At 34.5% G+C, this 24,388-nt stretch overlaps 2 protein-coding genes across 4 annotated transcripts; both read right to left on the bottom strand.

The window, feature by feature from the left end:
• Nucleotides 1-5,145: 5,145 nt before the first annotated feature.
• On the bottom strand, nt 5,146-10,595 carry LOC103985234 (pentatricopeptide repeat-containing protein At1g06710, mitochondrial). 2 transcript variants are annotated; one of them, XM_018825892.2, is made up of 4 exons: nt 7,379-10,595; nt 6,104-6,300; nt 5,912-6,019; nt 5,146-5,582 (listed from the first exon to the last, which is right to left on the bottom strand). In XM_018825892.2, exons 1-2 carry the CDS (start codon nt 10,391-10,393, stop codon nt 6,259-6,261), a joined length of 3,057 nt encoding a protein of 1,018 aa, XP_018681437.2. In that variant the 5' UTR covers nt 10,394-10,595; the 3' UTR covers nt 5,146-5,582; nt 5,912-6,019; nt 6,104-6,258. The 2 variants fall into 2 exon arrangements, with proteins under 2 accessions (XP_018681437.2, XP_009401150.2); XM_009402875.3 differs by having other exon boundaries at nt 5,912-6,300.
• A 4,023-nt stretch (nt 10,596-14,618) lies between these two features.
• LOC103985235 (dolichol-phosphate mannose synthase subunit 3) lies at nt 14,619-19,241 on the bottom strand. 2 transcript variants are annotated; one of them, XM_065109083.1, is made up of 4 exons: nt 19,136-19,241; nt 17,410-17,545; nt 17,211-17,318; nt 14,619-15,019 (listed from the first exon to the last, which is right to left on the bottom strand). In XM_065109083.1, exons 2-4 carry the CDS (start codon nt 17,509-17,511, stop codon nt 14,960-14,962), a joined length of 270 nt encoding a protein of 89 aa, XP_064965155.1. In that variant the 5' UTR covers nt 17,512-17,545; nt 19,136-19,241; the 3' UTR covers nt 14,619-14,959. The 2 variants fall into 2 exon arrangements, with proteins under 2 accessions (XP_064965155.1, XP_064965154.1); XM_065109082.1 differs by lacking the exon at nt 14,619-15,019 and adding an exon at nt 15,047-16,185 and having other exon boundaries at nt 17,410-17,543; nt 19,136-19,229.
• Nucleotides 19,242-24,388: the final 5,147 nt, after the last annotated feature.

The raw sequence follows: 24,388 nt of genomic DNA, 5'->3' as shown, positions 1-24,388 counted from the left end.
TTATAAATAAGTCTTAAATAAAAAAAGTTTTATGATTTCTTCTATTCATAGTGATTATAATGGTGAATTTAAAAATTATAATTTTAAAAATTTATTGATTTAAATGGTATGGCTATAATTATTTCACTTTAAGAAATTCATAAAAAAAAAAGAGTTATTGAGAGAAAGAATATGAGTGTAAAAGAGATGACAAGGATCATGCTTAATAAATATAACTTATTCAAACATTTTTAAGTCAAAGTCGCTAACATAATGCTATGCCATGAATAAGATTCTCTTTATCAATCTTAAACTCTTTATGAATTGTGGAATAATAAAATACTTAACATTTTATATTTTAAAAATTTTAATGATTTCTTAAAAAAACTTGATATAAAGTCTGATGAAAATTTTTTTCTTGGATATTCTTCTATCTCTAAAGCTTATCGAGTTTTTGATAAAAGATATTTAGTTATTAAAAAATTATATATATTATTTTCGAAGAATATCTTTAAGTTACAAAAAATAATTTTAAACTAGATAAATTAAAATTATATGATTATTGTTACTTCGCAAAGCGACTTGGACACATCTACTTCATAGGAAACCTTACCCAAAGAATAAAAGTCTATAAATTCACATCATGAGGAGCTAATTATTAAGGATAAATTAAAAGGTATTTAAACTTATTCTTCTTTAAAAAAATATTTGTGTAAATACTGCTTCCTTTTAAGTATCTAATTTTTTTTTTCTACTTTATAGAGAGATTGTTTGGGATTAAACTAAACTCATGCACAAAATCTAACACTAAATATTATATTAGATCTAGTTGCAGTAAAGTATAGTAAATTATTTATCATGCCTCTATATGTCTTTTGATCAAATCAATTTCCTTCATTTTATATATCTAATTTGGTAGAGATACTCATTTGTGTGTTGATAGCTATAGCATTATCTAAGAATAAATATTTGATAGCTTTAAGTATACTTTGATCTTTTTGACTTTTGTGATGTAATTTATTTTTTGGTTTTGAATATTAATATATGGCTTTGACATAGAAGACTAGAACATATGATGTAAAATTGATTTCTTAAATTGGAACTAAAATACTTGTAAGAGGACTACCTAAAATCAAATTTGTTGAAAATAAAATATGTAATGGATGTCAATTAAGAAAATATATAAGAGTAGCTTCAAATACAAAAACTAAGTATGTACCTTTAGACCCCTATAACTAATTTACATGGATTTATTTGGACCCATTGATATCATAATTTTCAGAGATGGTCAATATGTTTTTATGATTTTTGATGACTATGGTAGATATACTCATACATATTTTTTGTAATATAAAAATAATTATTTTAAATATTTTATCAAGTATTATAAATAAGTTTAAAATAAAAAAAAATGATTTATTCTATTCATAGTAATCATAATGATGAATTTAAAAATTATAATTTTTAAAAATTTATTGATTTAAATGATATGACCAAAATTTTACTTTAAGAAATTCATAAAAAAAATTATTGAGAGAAAGAATAGGAACTTAATAAACATAACTTACTCAAATATTTTTGGGCTAAAGTTGTTAACACTATACTAGGCCATGAATAAGGTCCTCCTCATCTATCGAAATTATTTCTGAATTATGAAATGATAAAAGACCTAATAATTTATATTTAAAATTTTTAATTATAAATATTTTATTTTAAATGACAAGGATACCTTAGAAAATTTTGATATAAAGTTCAATGAAGATATTTTTCTTAGATATCCTTCTATCTCTAAAGCTTATCAAGTTTTCAATAAAATATCTTTAGTTATTAAAAAACTATCCATATTATTTTCAAAGAATCTCTTTAAGTTAAGAAAAATAATTTTAATAATATTTTTGAGCTTGATAAATTAAATTTATATGATTATTGTTACTCTCCAAAGTGACTTGGACACATCTACTTCCAAGGAAACTTTACCCAAGGAATAAAAGATTGTACATGCAAATCTTAAGGAGCTAATATTGAGGATATATTAAAAGGTATATAAAATTATTTTTCTTTAAAAAATATTTATATAAATACTACTTCCTTTTAAGTATCTAAAACTTCTTTTTATTATTTTATAGAGAGATTATTTGAGATAAAATGAACTCTTGCACAAAGTTTAACACTAAATATCATATTAGGTCTAGTTGTAGTGAGATATAGTAAACTATCTATCATGTCTCTATATATCTTTTGATCAAATCATTCATTGTACATATCTAATTTAATAAACATGCTTATTGTGTGTTGATAGTCATAGCATTATCCGAGAATAAACATTTGATAGCTTTAAGTATACTTTGATCTTTATGACTTTTGTGATGTAATTTTTATTTCGATTTTGAATGTTGATGTATGGCTTTGGTATAGAAGACTAGAACATGTAATACAAAATTGATTTATTAAATTAAAATTAAAAAACTTGTAAGAGGAATGCCTAAAATTAAATTTGTTAAAAATAAAATTTATGATGCATGACAATCATGAAAATATATAAAAAGTAGTTTCAAATCCAAAAACTAAATATGTATCTTTAGACCCCTAAAACTAATTCATATGGACTTATTTGAAATTATTAATATCATAATTTTAAGAGGTAGTGAATATGTTTTTGTGATTGTTGATGACTATGGTAGATATATTTGGACATATTTCTCGATATATAAAAATAATTATTTTAAATATTTTATCAAGTATTATAAATAAGTCCAAAATAAAAAAAGTTTTGTGATTTTTTTTTATTTGTAGTGATCATAATAATGAAATTTAAAATTATGATTTTCAAGACTTTATTGATTTGAATGGTATGACTATAATTTCTCCACTTTAAGAAATGTTGAGAGAAAGAATAAGATTTTACAAGAAATAATAAGGATCATGCTTAATAAACATAGCTTAATTAAATATTTTTAAGTCAAAACCATTAACATGATATGCTATACCATGAATAGGGCTCTTCTCATCTAGTCTTTAGGAATAAGCAAAGTGTTGTAGTTTAAGACTAGAATAATGGTCAAAGATTTTGACTAAGAAGAAAGTATAGATTATGATTTACTTTTATAGTTAGACTCGAAGCTATAAGAATACTTTTTGACTATGCATATTTTAAAAATATTTAAATTATTTTAAGTAGATATTGAAAGTATTTTTTAAATTATTTTATTTCTAAAGAAGTTTATGTTGAACAATCATCTAGATTTAGATTTGAAAATAATTTTTTATTATATTTATAAATTATATAAGGCTCACTAGAGGTTGAAACAAGCCCCTAAACCTTAGAATAAGATATTTAGCTATTTTTTATTCAAAATATTTTAAAAAAAATCAAGATCTATATTATATTATTTATTAAATATTTTAATAATTATTTTTATTTTAATTTATATTGATGATATTATTTTTGGTTCTACCGATAAATCTTTATGTGAATCATTTATGAAAAGTATAAATTAAGAATTTGAAATAAGCTTAATAGGTAAATTGATATTTTTCTTAAGATTACAAATTAAGTAACTAAATAATAAGATTTTCATCGGTCAAACTGAGTATACACTTATAATGCTAAGACTATCAACAAAAAAATTCGCATATTTAAAATTTGTGCAAGATTTAAATTTACTCTCAAATAGTTTCACTATAAAGTAGTAAAAAAAATTTAAATACTTAAAAAGAACGAAGGCACTAGTAGAGTAAAGGAGTCAAAAATTAATCATTTAGTTCATACTTATGAGTTGTTTCGAATGAAATCGAGTGAGACCATTGGAGACATGTACACCTAATTTACGGATATCGTCAATGGTCTAAAAGGACTTGGTAAAAGTTTTTCGGATTTTGAACTTGTTAATAAAATTTTAAGATCTCTTCTAAAGAGTTGGGACCCTAAGATAACGATCATTCAAGAGGCTAAGGATTTAAATAACTTTCCTCTCGAAGAACTAATCGGGTCACTAATGACCTATGAGATGACTTGTAATGCTCATGAAGAGCTTGAGAATAGCTTTCCAAAGAACATGAAGGATATGATACTTAGAACTCAAAAAGATCACTTGAAAGAAAATTCAAGTGATAAGGACTATGACGATGACTTTGCACTTTTGACAAAAAAAATTTAAAAAATTCATAAAAATGAAATGCTGAGACTTCCCAATATATTGTATACAAATAAATATATGTCTCAGGTATTTGATTTGTAAAATATTTTTTTGAATCTATGGCTATGGTTACTTCTAATTTGTAAAAAAGCACAAATTTGTTATCCTACCGAAACAAAATATTTTCTTAGAACTATAACTATGATTCCTTGTAATTTATACAACAAAACTACAAGTAGTTTAGACTTGGAGCATTAACAAATCAATAATTGATGTTGCACGATAAGTTATTTGCATACCTATGCTTTTGAACTAAGAAAATTAGTGGATACGTCTTTTAGTAATGACGAAAACTAAAAAAATCTAAGATGATATGTCCATCCATTGAAGAATTCAAGCAACTTTAACTAATCTAAGTAGCAATAGCAATTGCCATTGCTGGCTGACACGCCTTGGAAAAGCCACATCAGCAACAAAGTCATCTACCTTTGCCAACATTATATATATCTACCCAAGAATCAGTGGTTTCCTAAAACACACTCATCATGAAAGCAACTGAGGTTCTCGATCTTTGATGCCTTATTTCGATTCATGCTTGGGAATCAAGAAATAAATGTTTTGATTCATACGCTTGGGACACAATAAATTTGGGAACCGAGAGCACAACAATTTGATGTATATATGTTTTTTTCTTCTCTTCCTCCTACCTTCTCTTAGATAACCCATAGCCATAAATAGAATCTTTAATACATACTATAAGAAACATATGCCAAAGATATATTGCCAACATGGACAAAGTGAGGCACAAACTTTTGAATTAAAAGACAAAATTCATTATATTTTAGCTTCACGAGCACAAAATAATAACAGGAAATTTTTCCTATAAATTATATTCATGTCTCCCATATCTTTCACGCTTTCACAATAAAAATTACAGCAGGTCAACAAATCCAATTGATGCAAACACATGATGATCTGGCATAACCAAACCAAGTGTAGTAGCCAAAACCTCTTTAAAGAGTAGATGAGATAAAAGCTCAAAAAATGATATGGCATAACCTATCAATTCTTAATTGGTCTCAAGAACAGAATGCAGCAATATGTCCCTCAAAAAACTTCACTTTTCTACAATTGATCTCCTGTCTGCACTCACAATATCTTGATTTATGTACACCTCAACCTTCTCAGAGAATTGAATCCAAGAAGCGATGATACAAGCCTAAACGCCCTTATTCATTAAGTTCTTAGCTCGAGAGCGGCAACGAATCATCTTCCTACAAGAATAAGATAGAATATAGTCTTGGATACTATTGGCTTTTGCTCGAAGCTCACAGATGTCTTCCCATAGTAAGAACTAGGAATGAATCGCATACATGTCAGCTAACATAGAAATGATTTGTTCCCTCTCAGCAAGGACACTGACATGATTTCGAGTAGATGATACATCGTCGTATGGCACATCACCACCTGCAATAAGCCAATTTAGACACTGCCAGATCATGCAATTTCAAACAAATATAGATGATAACTCAAAAAGGGCAGAGACAGCTTGCTCAATCCATGAGCCTTTTTGGATGTTAATAGAACTGTCACAAGGAATGTTCCAGGAATCTAAGGTCCAACCGTCACTATGACTATGTCAACCCCTGCTAACTGATAGGTAAGGTAGTGTCCAGGTGACAGAAGTCGAGAAACATCTACAAATAGTTCTGTTACTGGAGACAGAGTTACTTGACAGATGTGTTTATGATGTATATATGCAGAGAGAGATACAGAGAGTGATTGAACGAACTTACCGACTTATAGCTGAAATGTTCTTGTACTGTTCAAAAGCAAATGGACCTTAATCACACCCATGGCACGGTGCAGGAAGGGTGCGCAGAAGAGGACAGAATTTGTGAATGCTGCATCAAATCGCAAACCTTTGTTCTGATATTCCCCAACATTGATACTCATAAAAGAATGTGGGAAGCAGAAAAGGAACATACGTCTCTTACGTAGCAGCAAGCATCCCCAAAGATCCCTTTTATTGTGATCAATGCAAATGCTTTAAGTTAAAAATGCCACAAGAAATCATTGACTATACCACGAAATGCAACTCGTTATCATAAGTTGGAAAAAGAAGGCATGGAAAGAGACATGTCTAGTTCCCTTCAGATGTTTCTTCATTATGCCATTCTATACCCTGTTGCAAATGACAAATAAAATCAGCAACAGTAACTGGAATGAAAAAATAGCTTCATGTAAAAAAGAAAAAGAGAAAATGCTTACATCTCTTTAATTGATTATCAAGTAGGAGCATAATGATACTGGTCCAAGAGAAAAAAAACACCATAGTCTAAACAAAAGTATGTAACACCTTCATGACTAGAGGCACATGTTTACTTTGGCTTTGCAAAGGTTCAGACACTAAATATGAAGAGATACAGTTCAATGAATCCATAAATGTCCTAAGAACTATTTGAAGAATATATCAAATGTTTCTGTTCCTTTTTGTACAGACCGACTCTATTGTCTTCCTTCTCTATGTTATGTTACTGGCTTTGCAAAAATTAAGGCACCACATGAGAAGACAAGCAATGAATTCATAGTACCCTAAAAACTATCTGAAAATTATTATTACAGGAATTTTATTTTTTTGTATGGATCAACACAACTTTTTTCATTCCTACCTCAAACTATATTATCAAACAAGACTGGGAAACACTAGGCAACTTAACTTCAATCTAGGAATATTCTTGGCATCATAGGTATCTCAATCTACAAAGATATGTATTAATCTTTCAGTATTCTTTGGGTATGTTTGTCAAACAGGATTCACAAGCATCAAATACACTTGGCACCTTACCGTATTGTCTCTCCGGTTCTTAAAGACAAAAGAAGAACCAAATTAATTTTCACTTAAAGAAGAACCTGGTGGCAGGAACATCATCAATACATTATATGAGGCTAATGATTCTGTTATTTGATAGACACAAAATTATATAAGAAGTATTTTCTTTGAGGAAAATGAAAACTACCCAACAGTTTTTTTTAAGAATCAAAAGTTCATATTATCAATTTTGGTAATGTAACTGACATATCACAAAGTTCAATCTTCAAAACATTAATATAAAACCAACCAACTCTATCAGTTGTTCTAGCATTTTTCATAACTTTTACCAGACAGCACGAACCTACATGCACCATCGAATAATAAGAAGAATCAAAAGAAAGAAATTGTATGCACCACTGCATAATGAGAAGAATAAAGAGAAACTAACCATGTTGTATGTGGTGTACAAAAGCTGGAGTGCTTCATCCCACTTATTAACCCTGAGGAGTCCCTTGATGAGGCAAAAGAAAATTATCAATTCTGGCACATATCCTTTCCTTAGCATCTGACTATACAATTCAATGGCTTTCTCAACCTTTGATGCTAAACAAAGACCCTGAATTATTGAAAAGTACATGTTACTGTTTGCAACACTTGAACATGACAAATAACCCTCTATCTCTCTGTGCAACTCCAAAGCTATTTCCAGCTGACCAGCACTAGAAAAACTATTTATTAGAATGATGTAAGCAGGAGCAATCGGTACCACATTGTAGTGTGTTATCTCATCTAAAAGGCCAAGTGAACTAATAAACTTCTTACTAAATCCTTGGATGATGTTGCGGTGGCCCGATATGTGTCTTGGCCAACAAGTTTGCTTCATCTCCTCCAAAATTTTGTGGGCCTTATCCAGAAGGCCAGCAGTGCAACAATGGTTTATCAATACATTATATGTGATAAAATTTGGGGCACAACCCTTTTCAGTCATTTGCCTAAAAAGCTCCAGACACATATCAACTTTAGAGGCTTTACCATATCCATCTATCAAGGCAGTATAAGTTACAACATTCGGATTACATCCTTTTTCTTCCATCATCATAAGAAGCTTGTAAGCCTCATCTGTCTTACCTACCTTACAGAGCCCATCAATCATCTCAGTATATGTGATTACATTTGGAGCACAAGAGTTCTCTAACATTTTTGAGAGAACTTTAAGAGCAAGATCAAGCCTTTTATCCTTAAACAACCTGTCAATTAAGGAGCTGTATGTATACACATTAGGAGTGTAACCATGCGCAGACATTCTGACAAATACCTCCTGTGCATCATCAAGCTTGCCAACCTTGCAAAACCCATCGATAAGAGCATCATAGACTATGTGATTTGGCTCGCAACCAGCTGACATCATTGCATTCAATAAATCACGAGCTTCAACTACTTTATGAGCTTTACATAAGCCATCAACCAATGCACCATATGTGAAAACATTTGGCTGTGCGACCTCGTTACTACCACCTTCAAAGTAATTACTGCCAACTGTATCCTCACAAATTCCCCTCATCTTTGCATAGATATGGCAAGCCTCTTCAATCTCTCCAGCTTTGCAAAGGCCATCAATCAATGCAGTATAGGTGACAACATTAGGAACACAATCCATACTAATCATGCTCTTGAAAAGTTCATTTGCCTTGGAAAGTCGCTTTGCTTTCAAGTAAGCATGTATTAGTGCAGTATAGGTCACAACATTCGGAAGACAACCTTCTCTCTCCATTTCTTTAAACCATCTCCAAGCCTGTTCGATAAGCCCAACCTTACAAAAACTGTCTATCAAAATCGTATATGTATAAACATCAGGAACAACATCATTCTTCTTCATTTCCTGAAATAGAAGGAAAGCCTTTTCCACCATACTCACCTGACAAAGAAGACCAATCACCTTCGCATAGGTGCTAGTATCAGGAACAAATCCCTTCTTCATCATCTCGTTTATAATCTGAAATGCCTTATCAAATTTCCCCATGTGACAAAGGGATTGAGCAAAGTTGCCAACATTTATTTTGTTTAGTACAAATCCAGCATCCAGCATCTCCTCATAGGCTTTTTCCACCAGATCCAACATGTCAGAACTTGGCAATTCTTTATTTCCACAGATTCCTCCAATAAATATGTTGTAAGTCACATAACCAGGTCGACAACCACAAGCATTCATCTTCTTTAACAGCTTATATGCATAAGCATAGTCTCCAGTGCTGCAATATCCATGCATCAGAGAATTAAACAATGATGGGCTAGGATTGCAACCCTCTATAATCATCATGTTAAGAATTCTCTTACACCAACCAAGTTGTTTCTTACTTAAAAACCCCGAAAGCAATGTCCTATATGTCACAACATTTGGAACACATGAATTGGACCTCATCCTATGAAGAAAAGACATGGCTTCCTCGAAAAGAGAAGCTTCCAACAATCCACTAATCATTTGAGTACATAAAACAGTATCTAGTGTGAAGTCTTCTGCCTTTATAATGTTGAGAGCTTCTACCCACTGTCCTGCTTTACACAGAGCATGCGCAAAACAGCCCATCGTGAACCTGTCCATACAAAATCCCGATTCAGACATTTCTCTGTGAACCAAAACAGCTGAATCTAGTCGATCAGCACTCAGAAGAACCCGAACCAACACGTTATATGTCACCTTGGACGGCTTGTAACCAAAGTCCTTAAGCCGCCCGAGCTCTTCCAGAGCCTCATTCCAAAAACCACTATGACAACACTTCCGCACGAGCACATTTAACAATCTCCCAAGCACTTCTCTATCCTCCTGTCCAATTTCTATAAGAAAATGCTGAGGGACTCTACTCTTCTTATCAAAGCCTAAAATTTCAATCAATGCGTCGTAAGTCTGACCCGTATGGCTATAGCCAATCTGCTGACCGGCCCAGATGAAGAATCTGAGCGCCAAATCTGGAATACTTACTAATCTTAACGCGTCAATCACCAGCGATTCATTCAAGTTTCCCCTGAATCGCCTCAGTATCTTCTCGGTATTGTCATCGAAATTACTTCCACTTGCCCTGACCACCTTTGCGATCAGAACGGCCTCCTTTGACGATTTTCCTGCATCAAGAGGCTTTGCAGCGAGTGTCTCACGGTCTTCGACTGCGGCTTCTTGCAAAAAGGTGAAGTCTTTCATCGAGACCGAGGCTTCCTGACGATTCTCTCGATCATGGGACGCGCCATCCCACGGAACAACGAACCCTGGATCGTTCAACTCTCTCAAATCGTCGTCGGGCGAGGAACAGCTACTGCCGCTGCTGAAGAGAGAAAGGCGGGGTCTTTTGAAGGGATTATGGCGGGAAATCGAGATCAGGCATTGGGACGGAGGGAAGCAGCGATTGGTCGAAAAGAAGGAGGCGACGGCGGGCGACCGCGAGAGAACCACCGCCGCTGCCCGTCGGCTCATGCTGCGGCGGACAGGAAATCGGGGATTTCAGGGCAACGGTCCTCAAGACCCAATATTGATGACAGAATTACGAATGCCAAAAGATCAGATCTTGGCTGGCTTTCGGGGTAGGAAGGAGGTGGGATTCAATCGCCATTCTCGGAGGAATTGAATGGCGTTTCCATAAACCCTAGCAGAGGAGAGGGGAGGAGAATTTAGGCTTGAAAGGGTATTTCTGGAAATTTCCATTCCTCTTAAAACCTCAGTCCATACATAATGATAGAGCCAAAATAAATTATTATATAGTATATCAACATTATTCCAGGCAAAGATTTTATAGTTTATTGTAAGCTCCTTTCCTCCTTGAATCCTGTTTTTATCATTTTTTAATCTTTGAAAAAACATATTATCTTTTATTACTGAATTATGTTATATGAATACTATTTCTTTTCACCACAATACCGTATTTTCTCAATAGCACAATTTTACAAATATTGTACGATGACGTAGAATATAGACACTTTCTTCGATGTTATGACCATCGACCAAATATGAACCTATTACACAACAAGTCTCTTTTTAATCCAAAATATATAGAATAATTTATTAAAAAAATTAATAATGAGGTTTTATGACACTTAGTCTATGCCTCTCTAACTCTCCTAATGCACTTAGTTGAGATCAAAAATTATTTTTTTTTCATATTATGATCAAAATATCTTTTATCAAAAAATACTTAATAAAAAAAATTAAGTATTTGATTTATTCTTTTTCAATCTTGAATTATCATTCTTTTTTCTCTGTATTATCTTTCTACCCTCCTCCTCAAATTATCCTCATCTCATTCACCGCTACTCTGTCTTCTCCTCCTCCCTCCACTCCACCTCTATAAACTCCTCGTCGCCTCCTCTCTCTTATCGTTGTTTCTTCATTCGCGCCCTCTCACTTGATTTTCTCCTCCCACTCCACTTCTGCATGCTCTTCCTCTTCCCACTTTATCTTTGCATTCCCTTCCTCTACCCACTTTACCGTCACCTCCTTCCCCTCCCTCTTCCCCTTGACTTCCTCCTCCTCTCCCTCTCCTTCATCCACCTCCCTCACTCAACTCCTTCTTTTCCTCACCTCTTTCTCTCTTATCGTTGTTTCTTCATTCGTACCCTCTAACTTGATTTTCTCCTCCCACTCCACTTCTGCATGCTTTTCCTCTTTCCACTTTATCTTTGCATTCCCTTCCTCCACCCACTTTACCGTCACCTCCTTCCCATATTTCTTCCCATTGACTTCCTCCTCCTCTCCCTCTCCTTCATCCACCTCTCTCACTCAGCTCCTTCTTTTCCTCCCCTCTCTCTCCCTCTCCCTCTCCCTCTCCCTCATCCACCTCCTTCACCCTCTTTTCCTCCTTTTTTTTTTCTCTTTTTCTTTTTTTCTCTTCTACTTCTACACTAGATTAATCATTATACTCAAATTTACTCAATAGCAAAAAATATTAATTTCTATATAAAAATATTCTAAACTTATAATAAAACTAAAAAACTTAAATTATCCTAAAGATATATTAATTTTTATATAAAATTATCCTAAATTATCTAAAAAATAATTATATTTGGGTTACACTCGAATTATACTTATTCATAAAATATATTAATTTTTATATAAAATTATCTTCAATCCATCACAAATAGAAAAAATTATGCTAAATATCTTATAATAATATGCTAGTAGTTCGGGAGAAATTTAGATTGGTTTATTAAAAGTTAACTCGAGTTATACTTAATTGTATATTTAACTTAAAAAATATCCTATTTGAAAAGTTAATGATTCTAAACTCATAAAATTTTTTTTGAAAAATGTATATATGTTAGAATCAAGTGCTAGTAATTTTGAAAACGTTTAGATTGGCTCAATAAAAATTAATTAAATTACACTCGAATTGTGCTCGATCATAACTTCAACATAAAATATCATATTTCAAAAATAATCACCCTAAATTTATATAGAAATGAAAATATGATGATAAACATATTAACATCTTATTATAGTAGCTTCGGAGAAGTCTAGACATGTTTGATAAAAATTCAAAGAGTTACACTTCATCGTATTCAACCAAAAAAAAATATTATTTTTAAAATTAATTATCCTAAATTTATACAAAAATTAAAAAAATAATAATAAACATATTATCATCCCACCTTGATAGTTCCCGAAAAAAGGATAGGTTTGACAAAAATTCTTACACTCAATCATAAATTTAACATAAAAATATCTTATTTAAAAAATTAATCATCCTAAATTCATATAAAAATAAAAAAGAATGATAATAAACGTATTAGCTTCTCACCCTATTAGTACAAGTGAAGTTTGGATAGGTTCGGTAAAAATCCAAAAAGTTACACTCAAATCATATATTCAAACCAAAAATATCTTATTTAAAAAATTAATTATTCTAAATTCATATTCTAACATATTAGCATCTTATCTTAAAAGTTCTAGAGAAGTTTAGATAGATTTGATAAAAAAATTTAATAGGTTACACTTCATCATCATCGATGCAACTCAGAAAATATTCTTTTTAAAAATTTATTCATCATAAAATCATAAGAAATTAGAATAAATGATAGTAAATATTTTAAAATGATATGTTAGTAGTTGTATAGAAGTTTAAATTAGTTTAATAAAAAAATTTATTATACTTGAGTTACACTCAGACTACACTCAATCACAAATTCAATAAAGTCCAATCCAATACATTGCAATCAAACTCAACCTGATTCAAAGTGATTCGATCTGAATCACTTAGACCGAACCAACCTAACTCATGGATTTGTGACTTCGAATAGCATGATTTAAAGACATTATTAAGATTTTAAAAAAATACCCCTTAATAAAAATTGAATATAGGGGTGTCATATATTAAATTGATAGAATTATTTGTACCATAAAAAAGAAAGAAATAATTTTAATTGATCGGCTCCTTAAAATGATTTAAAAGATAAAAATAAAATGTTAAGGTCTATTTTAGCCCTTGTTGTTTTGGTCATTAACATCTTAAACTCTTATGGTTTATTCATGTATAAAATAACACATATATTTTTAAAAACATAGCATATAAGTCCCCGACATAAAGTTTGAGTTAAAATACGTGAAAGTCTACTTACATAGAATGCTGACTAATAATAAATTATTAATATAATAACACATATAATTTATGGTTAAGATTCATTTTAGCCTATATAATTTTGGCCATGGACCTTTTAAGTTGGCTTACTTGTGCTTAAAATAACCCATATATTTTAAAAAACGTAACATATATGTCTCTTTTGTCAAGTTTGAGTTAACAAATATTAAAGTCTATTTATATAGCATATTGACTCACAATAAACAATTAATATAATGATACATATAATTGAAGTAAAAAAATTAAGACCATCAATGATGGGAAAAGGCGTTGTCGTGGAAGTGACCACCAACTATAGTACTGAGCTGCTACTGCCTAGTAGAGCATCACACGCACGTAGCCTTTCTCGCACTTACGATAAACTCAAGAGTTTTCGACGTCTTGCTAAGTAGTAGCAGCTCGGTGCTGTTGTTGGTAGTTGCTTCCATAACAATGCCTCCTCCTACATTGATGAGGGTCTCAATTTTTTTTAACCTTAAATACATATATCATTATATTAATGATTTATTAAGAATCAATATACCCTAACATCTACTAATTTAGATTTAACGAAAAAGACTTATATACTATATTTTTAAAAATCTAATGATTATTTTATACACAAATAAATCATGAGGGGGCTAAAATGAACCTTAACAAAAAAAAAAAAAAATCTTTTCATTTCACTTGTTATAATAACTTCCTTTTTACTAAAAGGAAAATTATCCTAACAATCCATATTATACCCAAAAGAAACTTTTTTAACTTTGAAAATATGCATGAAATAATTAATATTCTTAATCCAAATAGCTAATTTCAACTTAATTACATCTAAACTAGGGTTTTAATTTAGATCTAAATAATCTGATCTTTAAGGTTAAAATAAAGGATATGTTGAATTGCTAGAATATTTTATTAAGAGTTAGAATTGTATTAATTGAGAATAAAACAAAGAAGAAAGAGGAAGAACGAACGATGAGCAAAAATTAGTGACACCATACTGATTAGGTATATCTGAACACAATGCTTCGCAAGTCATTCAAATGCTGGCTTTTCATAATTGGATTTAGCTAACCTGATATTGTAAGAAAATAATAATAATAATGTTCAAACAAAATTAACAAAATTTCAAGAGATACAAGTGTCCAATTAATAAAATAAATGGAAATTTCCCCAAATGCCAGATCCATAAACCGGCAGATCACAAAGGTCATCAAAATTTCTGGTTCACATTCTGGCATGTAATGTAACAGGAAACGGAAGAAATGACTATTGTCTTCTAACAAAAAGTCCATGGAAGGAACCCAAGCTGCAATCTGTATGCATTGATAAATAGAGGAGAGGGGAGATTTCTGGTTCACTGCTTTTATGAGTCTCATGATTGGATCAGTGATAATTCATGTGGCAAACAACTTCAGAGTATGAAATCCACTTTAATCAGCACCAACATCTACTCCCTTGCTTTTCAAGAATTCTTTGGCCTCAATGATATCCTGCATAGTAAAAGAGAACTAACACTTCTTAATGTAACTACAATATGAACCAAAATCTACAAGCATATATATAAGCAAGCAAATCATGAGACCTTCATTAGTCTCGAAGGATGTTGTGACAATTAATAAGACTAGATGAGTCTTCCATCAAAAATTGAGACTTAAGCATTTTGAGTCATATATTTTATGTTAATCAAGTTACTGAATAGTTTTATCGACTCAGATTTTAAAAGTTAATAGCAAAACAAACCTAGTACTAAAGTGTGTAGGCTCAAGTTGAAAAGTAATCATTTGTGAATGAAGTTGGAGGCATATCACCGCATAAAACCACCACTGAGCTGAATCTCACACACCGCCACTAGCTGATGGTTATAGTTTCTGTATTGGACTTCAGTTTATGAGTAGGGAAGATTGTGTGTGAGATTATAATTTCAGAAGTATAGGAGGTTGTGATACAATTTCCCTTATTGCTCCCACATGAAGTGGAAGGACTTTGAGATGTTTGTAGGCTCATCAAGTTATCATGTCAATTGTCATATTGAACCATATCATATGTTTGTAGACATATAATTAAATTTTTATATATAAGTGTCAATACAAAGTTTAAATCCAAAATTCAATTTCTGCAGAATTATGAACATTGAATTGATTGATATATAATTTTTTTATTCTTTGTCAATAGCTTTATCAAATTCAAGTGAATGTGAAGAATTCAACACTAAAAACCAACAAGCCTCACGCCAAATTGCTAATTAAGGCCTAGCACTGTCATACTACTTCTTTTATCAATCATTTTAATATGGGCCTCTAAACTTTCCAAATAAACTTGTAGGCTTTACACAATTTTGCCAAGATATGTTGATGATTACAAGCGGTAAAAATCATAAAATACCCAAACCCCAATGTGAAAGGTGGAATTGAAATCACACAAATCAAATACGTAGTAAGTATCAACAATGCCCACTGGTGCCCATCCCCCAGCTTGGCAAGTTTGTTTCAAAGAATTTGGCATAAAACCTCACTAGCATAATTTATAACTCAAATAAAATAACATAAACTACAAACATAATGGAACAACCAGTAAACAACTAAAGCCCTGGAAAAAAAATGAGAAAGAAGCTTAAATTGTATAAGCTTGCATCACCATGGTAATACACTAAGGTGCCCTGAAACAGAAAATTCAAGATGTAATAAGAGAAGGCGAAAAGTATTTGAAATAAGGTTCTGTTAATATTTGCTAATATATATAATTAATATAGCATTGGAGTTCATGATGCATGAAAGAAAAGACATAAGGGAATACGATCTTTTTAACTTTTGAGTGAGGAAATTCTTTCAAGATTAGAAGTTTCTCAGAGTAGTTTCTCTCTTTTTCTTTAAATATATCAGTTCTACTCTAGTTCTTAGGAATAAAATGAGGCTATTGCTGGAGTTGATATTTAATTTGACTCCAATAAAAACTTCAACTTTCATAACTTTAATGTTTTTTCTTATGTCAACCAATAGAACCAGCAAATTTTATAGTTAGTAAAGTTATCCAAAAAATGTGGTTCTAACTGAAGAAACCTCCTCGAAACCTCAAAGACTCAACTCACAAGCACATGGAGTCATGAACTATATAATTTGCAAAACTCTCCCAAGAACCAAGATAGAATTTTTTATTGTGTTGAGTCCGTTGACAACAGTGGATGAATATTCAACAATTTTACAGTGACCATTCCCTACACTAACTTCAAGCTATTGCAACAAAAATGACTAAGATGGTTTACCAGTATATGATCATTATATGATCATTAATAGGAAGTATTTACAATTCCTTTATGTGGGTGAAATAGCTGCAGTGAGGAATATGAAGATTGTCATCCGTGATCTTTCATCATTGTGATTGGTAAATGAGTAAACAGGATATCTTCCTATGGCGTAAGTAATGAAGATTCAGAATTTATCATCCAAATAGGAAATAGTAATTGTAGCAGAAAAAAATTCCAAGAGAAAAAAAAAAATCTGTCAACAAAAAAACTACTTGAAGGTTCTTTTTTGCTAGTCTTCATAAAAGACAAGCGATAATTTATGAAATTTGACTATGAAATTTCTTGTAACAGGATAAGCTTGTAGAGGTGTGAAATTAGCCTGAAAAAGCAGGAATTTTAGCACAAAATTGATCAGAAATAAACATTATGACTAATGCAACCTTTTGCAGTAGTGAAGCTTCCTGGGGACATGTTGGAAACAGCATCAAGCCTACTCCGACCATGAGAAGACCATAGCATCCTAATGAAACAACTAGATAAACTGGCAGCTGGAAAATAGAACATAAATGTGTTGATACTTTATAGAGAAGATGATCATTTTAAACTTCAGATAGAAGGAATAAATGGCATGAAACTGACCAACCAAGTGTAGCTACGAGGAACTACTGATGTTTCTAGTAAGCTGATCCAAATGCCAGCAACAGCCACCAGCAAAGCCATGATCTTCAGAATGTGCTTCATTTTCAGTGTAGCATTCAATTCGATGCAGTTACCTCTGTGCAAAGAAACATGATGCAGCCCAGATTTGAGTCAGTCATTTTTTGATGATTTGGTTAGTTTAATTATGTTAGGTTTAGTTTATAGTTTTAAATGAGTCTTTCCTATTTTGATTGAATTTCAAATGTAGCTTGTGTGGTGAATTATCAAGGATAATGAATTAGAGATTACGTTTGTTTTGATTAAAATAAGTTCATAAGTTTCCTAAATCTTTTAGTGTATGTGGAGTTCCTTGAGGCATAAGAAAATTAAAATGAAAAAAGAAAGGAAATCCCTGTCGGTTATACTTACTATTCATCCATGAACAGAAGCTCAACAAACTAAGTATCCCAGGTTTTTAAATAGGCAGTCACAATAATTGTTAAACAGTGAGTGTATTTGGTTTCCAATCAATGTAATCTTAGCTGCTTTGAGGTCTTACAGACGTGGTTTTCATCCCCTTCCCTCCAAATGTTCATCCATAGTCATATTTTTCCCATTATAGTTTCTAAGCCTCAATTTCTTCATTCTTAAATTCCTTGAAGCTGTCATTTACATCCTCTCATGATTCCTTTCACTTCCAAATCCTAAAAAGCCAACCTTTATGTGCTTCCATGTAGGATTATGCCTTCCAAGGACTACTACAAGCCACAATATGGACGGTATGCTTCTCTGAAGATTGGAACTCAAGGTGGCCTCATCCTATCCCTACAAGTTACAATTGACCTGTTGACCTCAAGACTAAGCTTTCTTTCTGTACTCTCCTTTTCATGTCAAAACTAGGAAATTCATCCTTCTCTCTCTCTCCTCCCTCAAAGCTCCTCTTTTCTACGTTTTCTTTATTTGCACTTTCATTTAAACTCTTTTCTTTCCTCTTGCATAACCGATGCCTCCAATGACATTGCAGCTTCGTAACTACATATATGGATTACCGCTTCACATAAGATCTTATTATTTTGGCGGTCACTGAAAAGTCCATACAACTAAGTAGTACTCCCCCAAAATTGTCAGTCCTTCAGGTTTCTTGTTGAACCTATTTCATCTGGCAAGGGCATTTAAGCTACCAATTAGGTCTATTGCAAACCTTTAATTTCATTTTGGCCATATTTTTCTGCTAAAAGGATTAAGATTGAGCTGCTTTAAGAGTTGGTTCGGCACGGTCCGCCGTTTAGGCCCTGCGCAACCACCAACAACTCCATAATTTGTTTGGGTTGTTTTTATATTGCATCAGAACAGCTAAGATGAAGCTAAACAACATAATCATGATTGGAAGACAGCCCTAAGTTAAAGGTCTTATATATGCTTAGAGCTTTAGGCAACCAATGATCATAAAAAGGAAATTTTCTTTCTTTTACGAAGTTTTATTATCAACATAGCATTACTCTTGTCAAAGGCACCCAGAACATCAAATGCCAAACTTCATGAGAAAATCCCTTCTTGCAACTTCACATCCGTCCAGCCTCGTGTCCTTCACTTCCTAGTATGGGTTTCTCCGCAGTCCGATCGGGCGGACGACCGGCTTAGGACGGGTCAGGTATGACCGCATCAGGGCGACCGGATCAGAGTAGGACGAGGAAGAAGAGGAGAGGTTAAAGGAAAGAAGGCCAACCTGCAGCCTGCGGCTCTCGCTGAATCCCGCCAGTAGCGCGCTTGCGGTCGTCGCCGCTCACTGCGATGAAAAGATGAGGGAGGAAGAAGACAGATCTCACGTTCTAGAACCCGGGTATTATGGGCAAATTATATATAAGGAGATTACTATTTATAATTATTATTATTATTATTTACGATATTTAAAAACTCTAAATTATTTTCCTTTTCATTATATTTTCTTTCTTCTCCTCCTTCCTCCTTATTTTCTTAATTGATATAAATTGACTAAAAAATTATAAATAATAAAATAAAAATCAAAGAAGATGAGGTAAAAAAAGTAGTTTTTGATATTTATTATTTTAATTTAATATTTTTAAAATTATAGACATTTTGTAATAGCTCGACAAATGTTATCGATTATATTAGCCCAAAAGAAATTATGTTTCAAACATTTACAAATCGGACTATTATCTTCTAGATATTTATAAAATATTTAAAATATGATATTCTATTTTTTAAAAAAATTTAAAATATATTATCTTCAGGATAATTGTAAAATGATTCCGAGAATGACATCTTCCGAGTTGTCACAGAATGTTTGGATCGATATTTCAAATATTTTAAATGTTAATATCTGGAACTATAATATTAACTATTTTCTCCCACTTTGATTTCCAAGTGTCAGTAGAAAATAATAATTATGTTACAACATGTCAATTATAGATGATAATTGTATACTTTATATTATTCATGCTATATTAGATGCTAAATTCATCTATTTATCTATCTTTCGTAGGTTTTCACAAATAAGAAAGCAAGCATTAATTAGATGGGATGTAGAAGTTAGAAAGAGGCATGGAGTGATAACAGAGAGATTTTCTATGATAAAAGAGAGATATTCTCAACTGCATAGCAGATGAGATTTCCTCAACTACATGAGGAAATCTCTCTGCTCAGTTAAAGAAATATCCTCTTTCACTATGTATAAATAGACTTCACATGATACTACTTGAAGTGTGCCTTTTTGCTTTATCCTTATAATTTCATTCTTTATTCTCTCATTCTATCATGATATGCGTTCTCCTCTTTGAGTCTTTCAACCTCACCCATTAGCTTCACGTCAGGCCATGGAAGCTGTTGCTGCATCATCATCTTCCCACCTTTCATCGCCGCTAGCGTCCCGTCACTGACCCTCTGCTCCAGATCTGCCAGATCTGCTCTGCTTCCACGTGCTGGTCCATCGACTAGCTCCTGGCCTTCTCCCTCCAACGCCTCCGCCACCGCTGTCCTCGACTCCGGCAACATTATCCTCACTGCTTCCGAGAGGACCTTCTAGGTGCAGGCCTCCCAGCAGCCAGCATCCTGCTCTGCCTTCGCAGAGACAAGCAGCCTTCGGTAACTTTCCATGCTGCTGCCTCATTGCCAAGATTCCTCACTGTTGATCTATTGCACACAGATCTGCAGTTGTCTTGCACAAAGCTGATCACGCCACTGGCTGCATCACTGTCCAGAGTCCATCCTATAGAACTGCTGCATAGAAATCTATAGCTTTACACCATCTTGCATAGGTCTTTTCCTTCAACGAAGATCTTATTCTTTCACAGATCTTATTTGCCACCACCTCATGTGACATTGATCTATACCAACACTTCTTTCTCCCTGATCATATCTTCCATATGTCATCATCATCTACCTCTGATGCTCCCATTACTGTTCCCGCGGGGAACCATAGTATCTTCCCACATACAAACCTTATCTCCATAAATGCAGCAACCCTCATCCCCTTCAAATTATCCAACGGTGGTAACTACGCATCATGGCGTGCTCAATTCTCTAATATACTATTTGGCTATGATCTTCTAGGCTATGTCGATGGCTCTCTTCGTTGTCCACCGGCGATGCTCAACATCCCAGGCGCATCCGATCCAGTACCAAATCCGAATCACAAACTATGGTTACGCCAGGATCGCCTCATTCTTCAAGCAATTCAAGCCTCGGTCGCTGGATCCCTTGCCCCACTCATTTCTTCATGTGACACTACTGCCGAAGCTTGGTGCAAGTTGCAAACCACCTTGGCCAATCGTTCTCGCACTCGCATGCTTAGTCTTCTATCCAGCCTCATGAAGATAAAACAAGAGGGAAGTAATATTGCTGATTATCTACATAACATAAAGGTTATCATCGATAACTTGGCCTTGGTAGGTCATTCCCTCAGTGATGAAGAAGTTACTGTTCATATCCTCAATGGCCTCGGAGACGAGTACAAGGAATTGGCAGCAGCAATACGGGCGCGTGATTCACCAATCACATTCGAAGAACTTTTCGACAAGCTGATTGACTTTGAGATATATCTCAAGCGCGAGGACAAATCGCCAGGACCATTCATCACAGCTCAAGTCACTCAAAAAAGGAGGGGCAATTCGTATAACAAGATTGTCAACAAAGGTTTGATCAAGACACCTTCTGAACCTATGAGCTCCAAACCAACTATTCCTCCTCCTCATCCTCAACATTCCAATCACAACAACCAAGGTGGCTTCTTCAATCATCCGCAGTCCTGGCGCCCTCACTACACAAACCAACAAAGAATTGTTTGCCAACTATGTGATAAAGTCGGTCACTCTGCAAAGGTCTATCGATCTCGACCCAGACTTCCTGCTCAATCATATTGGCCTCAAGCAAATCTCACGACTACTCCAACGACTAGTGATCATAATTGGATTGTGGACTCTAGCGCATCCCACCACATCACCTCAGATCTCCAGAACTTGTCCATCCACAACAACTATGGTGGCACTGAGGACATCATCATCGGTGATGGTAAAGGAATTCCTATTACTCATACGGGTTCTACACTGCTTAATTCACCTACCACAACCTTTACACTCGATGATGTTTTATGTGCACCTTACATTAAACGAAATCTCATTTCCGTTTCTCAATTTTGCAAACAAAATAATACCTCCATTGAATTCTTTCCTAACTCTTTTCTTGTTAAGGATTTGAGCACTGTTAGGATCGAGAGCACTAAGAGGGGGGGTGAATTAGTGCAGCGGAAATCTTTCAGCGATTAAAAACGAAAGCTGCGTTCGTTTGATAAAAACTATTTTGATGCAAAAGTCGATTCTAAGATTACTTATGATTAAGTGCAGTTTACGTCTAAACACAGTTTGCGTCTAAACGCAGTTTGCGTCTAAATGCAGATTGCGTCTAAGCGCAATTTGCGTCTAAACACAATTTGCGTCTAAGCGCAGTTTACGTCTAAGCTCAGATTGCGTAAATCATTTGTTTAGATCAAAAGCAGTTTAAGCAGAAGTATAAAGACAGTGTGCTGCTATTGTACAGCTCAAAAAGTAATCTGCAAAAAGCAGATTTATGTCTAAACGCAGATTTACGTCTGAACTTTGAAACTCGTTTGTAGACTCGCAGAAGGCAATATGCAGTTGAAATCAAGACGTAAACGTAAACTGAAATCTGATGATTGTACAAGGAAAGCCGATTTACGTCTAAATGCAGTTTTACGTCTGAATGCAGATTTTCGTCTAAACCTTGAAACTCGTTCGTAAAATTGCAGAAGACAGTTTGCAGTTATAAATAGAATCAAAACGTAAATGTAAACTGCAAAGAAACTCGTTCGTAAAAGCGCAGAAGACAGTTTGCAGTTACAAAACGTAATCGTAAACTGTAATGTATGAAAACACCGATTTACGTCTGAATGCAGATTCGGAAAGATCAGCACTTAGAAACTTATTCGTAAAGGCGCAGAGAGCAGTAGCTATGTAGGAGGTTTGCAGTAATGATAAAGTGCTCAAAATAAACGCAAACCAGAGATTTAGAGTGGTTCGGTCAGTCTTGACCTACTCCACTTTTGGCTTCCTCCACCGACGAGGTCACCGACGTCAACTAGAGGCCTTCCTTCAATAGGCGAAGGCCAACTACCCTCTTACCGATTCACTCCTTTTGACGGGCTTAGGAGACAACCCTTACAAAAGTTTTCTCTCCTCTTTTTACAACTCAAACTTGAAGAATAGAAAGAGGAGAACTAGCAGTTTTGAGCTCTAAGAAACACAGAAAGATAGCAAGATTTCGAGTGTGTGTTCTATGCTTTCAGTGCTGAATGGGTGGGGTATTTATAGGCCCCAACCCAGTTCAAATTTGGAGCTCAAAACGATCAAATCCCGGAATTCCGGGATCAGGCGGTTGCACCTCCTGACTGGAGAGGTTGCACCGCCTGGCAGAGCTCGAGGACTGAGCCCAGGCAGTTGCACCTCTCTGTCAAGGGCGGTTGCACCTCCTGAGTCTGGCTCGGAGACTGAGCCCCAGGCGGTGCCACCTCTTGACTGAGGCGGTTGCACCTCTCTGCCAGAGCTCGAAGACCGAGCTCAGGCGGTGCCACCTCTCTGTCAGGGAGGTTGCACCGCCCAGTCTAGCTCGAAGACTGAGCTCAGGCGGTGCCACCTCCTGGCTGGGGAGGTTGCACCGCCCAATCTCGTTGGGAGGCTTAGCCCAGGCGGTGCCACCTCCTGGCCTAGGCGGTTGCACCTCCTAGTGCAATCAGGGTCCGAATGGTTAGCTCCATTCGGCCCAATTTCAGTCTTTCAGGGGCCCAATTGCCCCAAGATTAAGCTAATGGGATCACCTCCCATTTTCCAACTTAATCAATGTGCTAACTACGATTAGATCTAAGACAATTTCTGTAGCTTTGCTTCGGTGCGTCAATCGCTTCTTCCGGCGAGTTTCCGGCGAACTTCCGTCGATCATCTGATGAACCCTCGGTGATGCTCCTACGGACTTCCGGCAAACTCCTGGACTTTGCGACGATCCACTTGGCGAGTTCCGACGAGCTTCGCTTGGCAAACTTCTGGACTTCTCGGATCTGTTCTCGCAGAACCTCCGACGACTGTCCGAACTTCCGTCGAACTCTCGAACTCCCAACGTGATCATGAACTTGACTCCGGCGCAACTCCTGCTGCTTGTCTAACTTTCATCGTAGTTAATCCTGCACACTTAAAACAAAACTTCGATCAAGACAATTAATCCTAAGCAATTAACCAAGTTGTCCGGCATGTCATTGGTCCCTCGACGCTTCGTCTGATTCTTCGGCGCATCATCCTCTCCTGCGGCCTATTGCCCAATCGGCCAGTTGACTCCGCAACTCCGATATCCTTGGCACAATACCCGCTCTTCTTGGCCCGATGCCCGAGTCCACGGCCCGAAGCCTTCTGTCGATACGTCGACCGATCCACCGGCCCGACGTCCAAGCTTCTGACAT

This window comes from Musa acuminata, chromosome BXJ2-5, assembly GCF_036884655.1.
Source record: "Musa acuminata AAA Group cultivar baxijiao chromosome BXJ2-5, Cavendish_Baxijiao_AAA, whole genome shotgun sequence".
Taxonomy (NCBI): Eukaryota; Viridiplantae; Streptophyta; class Magnoliopsida; order Zingiberales; family Musaceae; genus Musa; species Musa acuminata.
The sequence above is the reverse complement of the archived record's forward strand: the minus strand, read 5'-3'. Positions and strand labels throughout refer to the sequence as shown.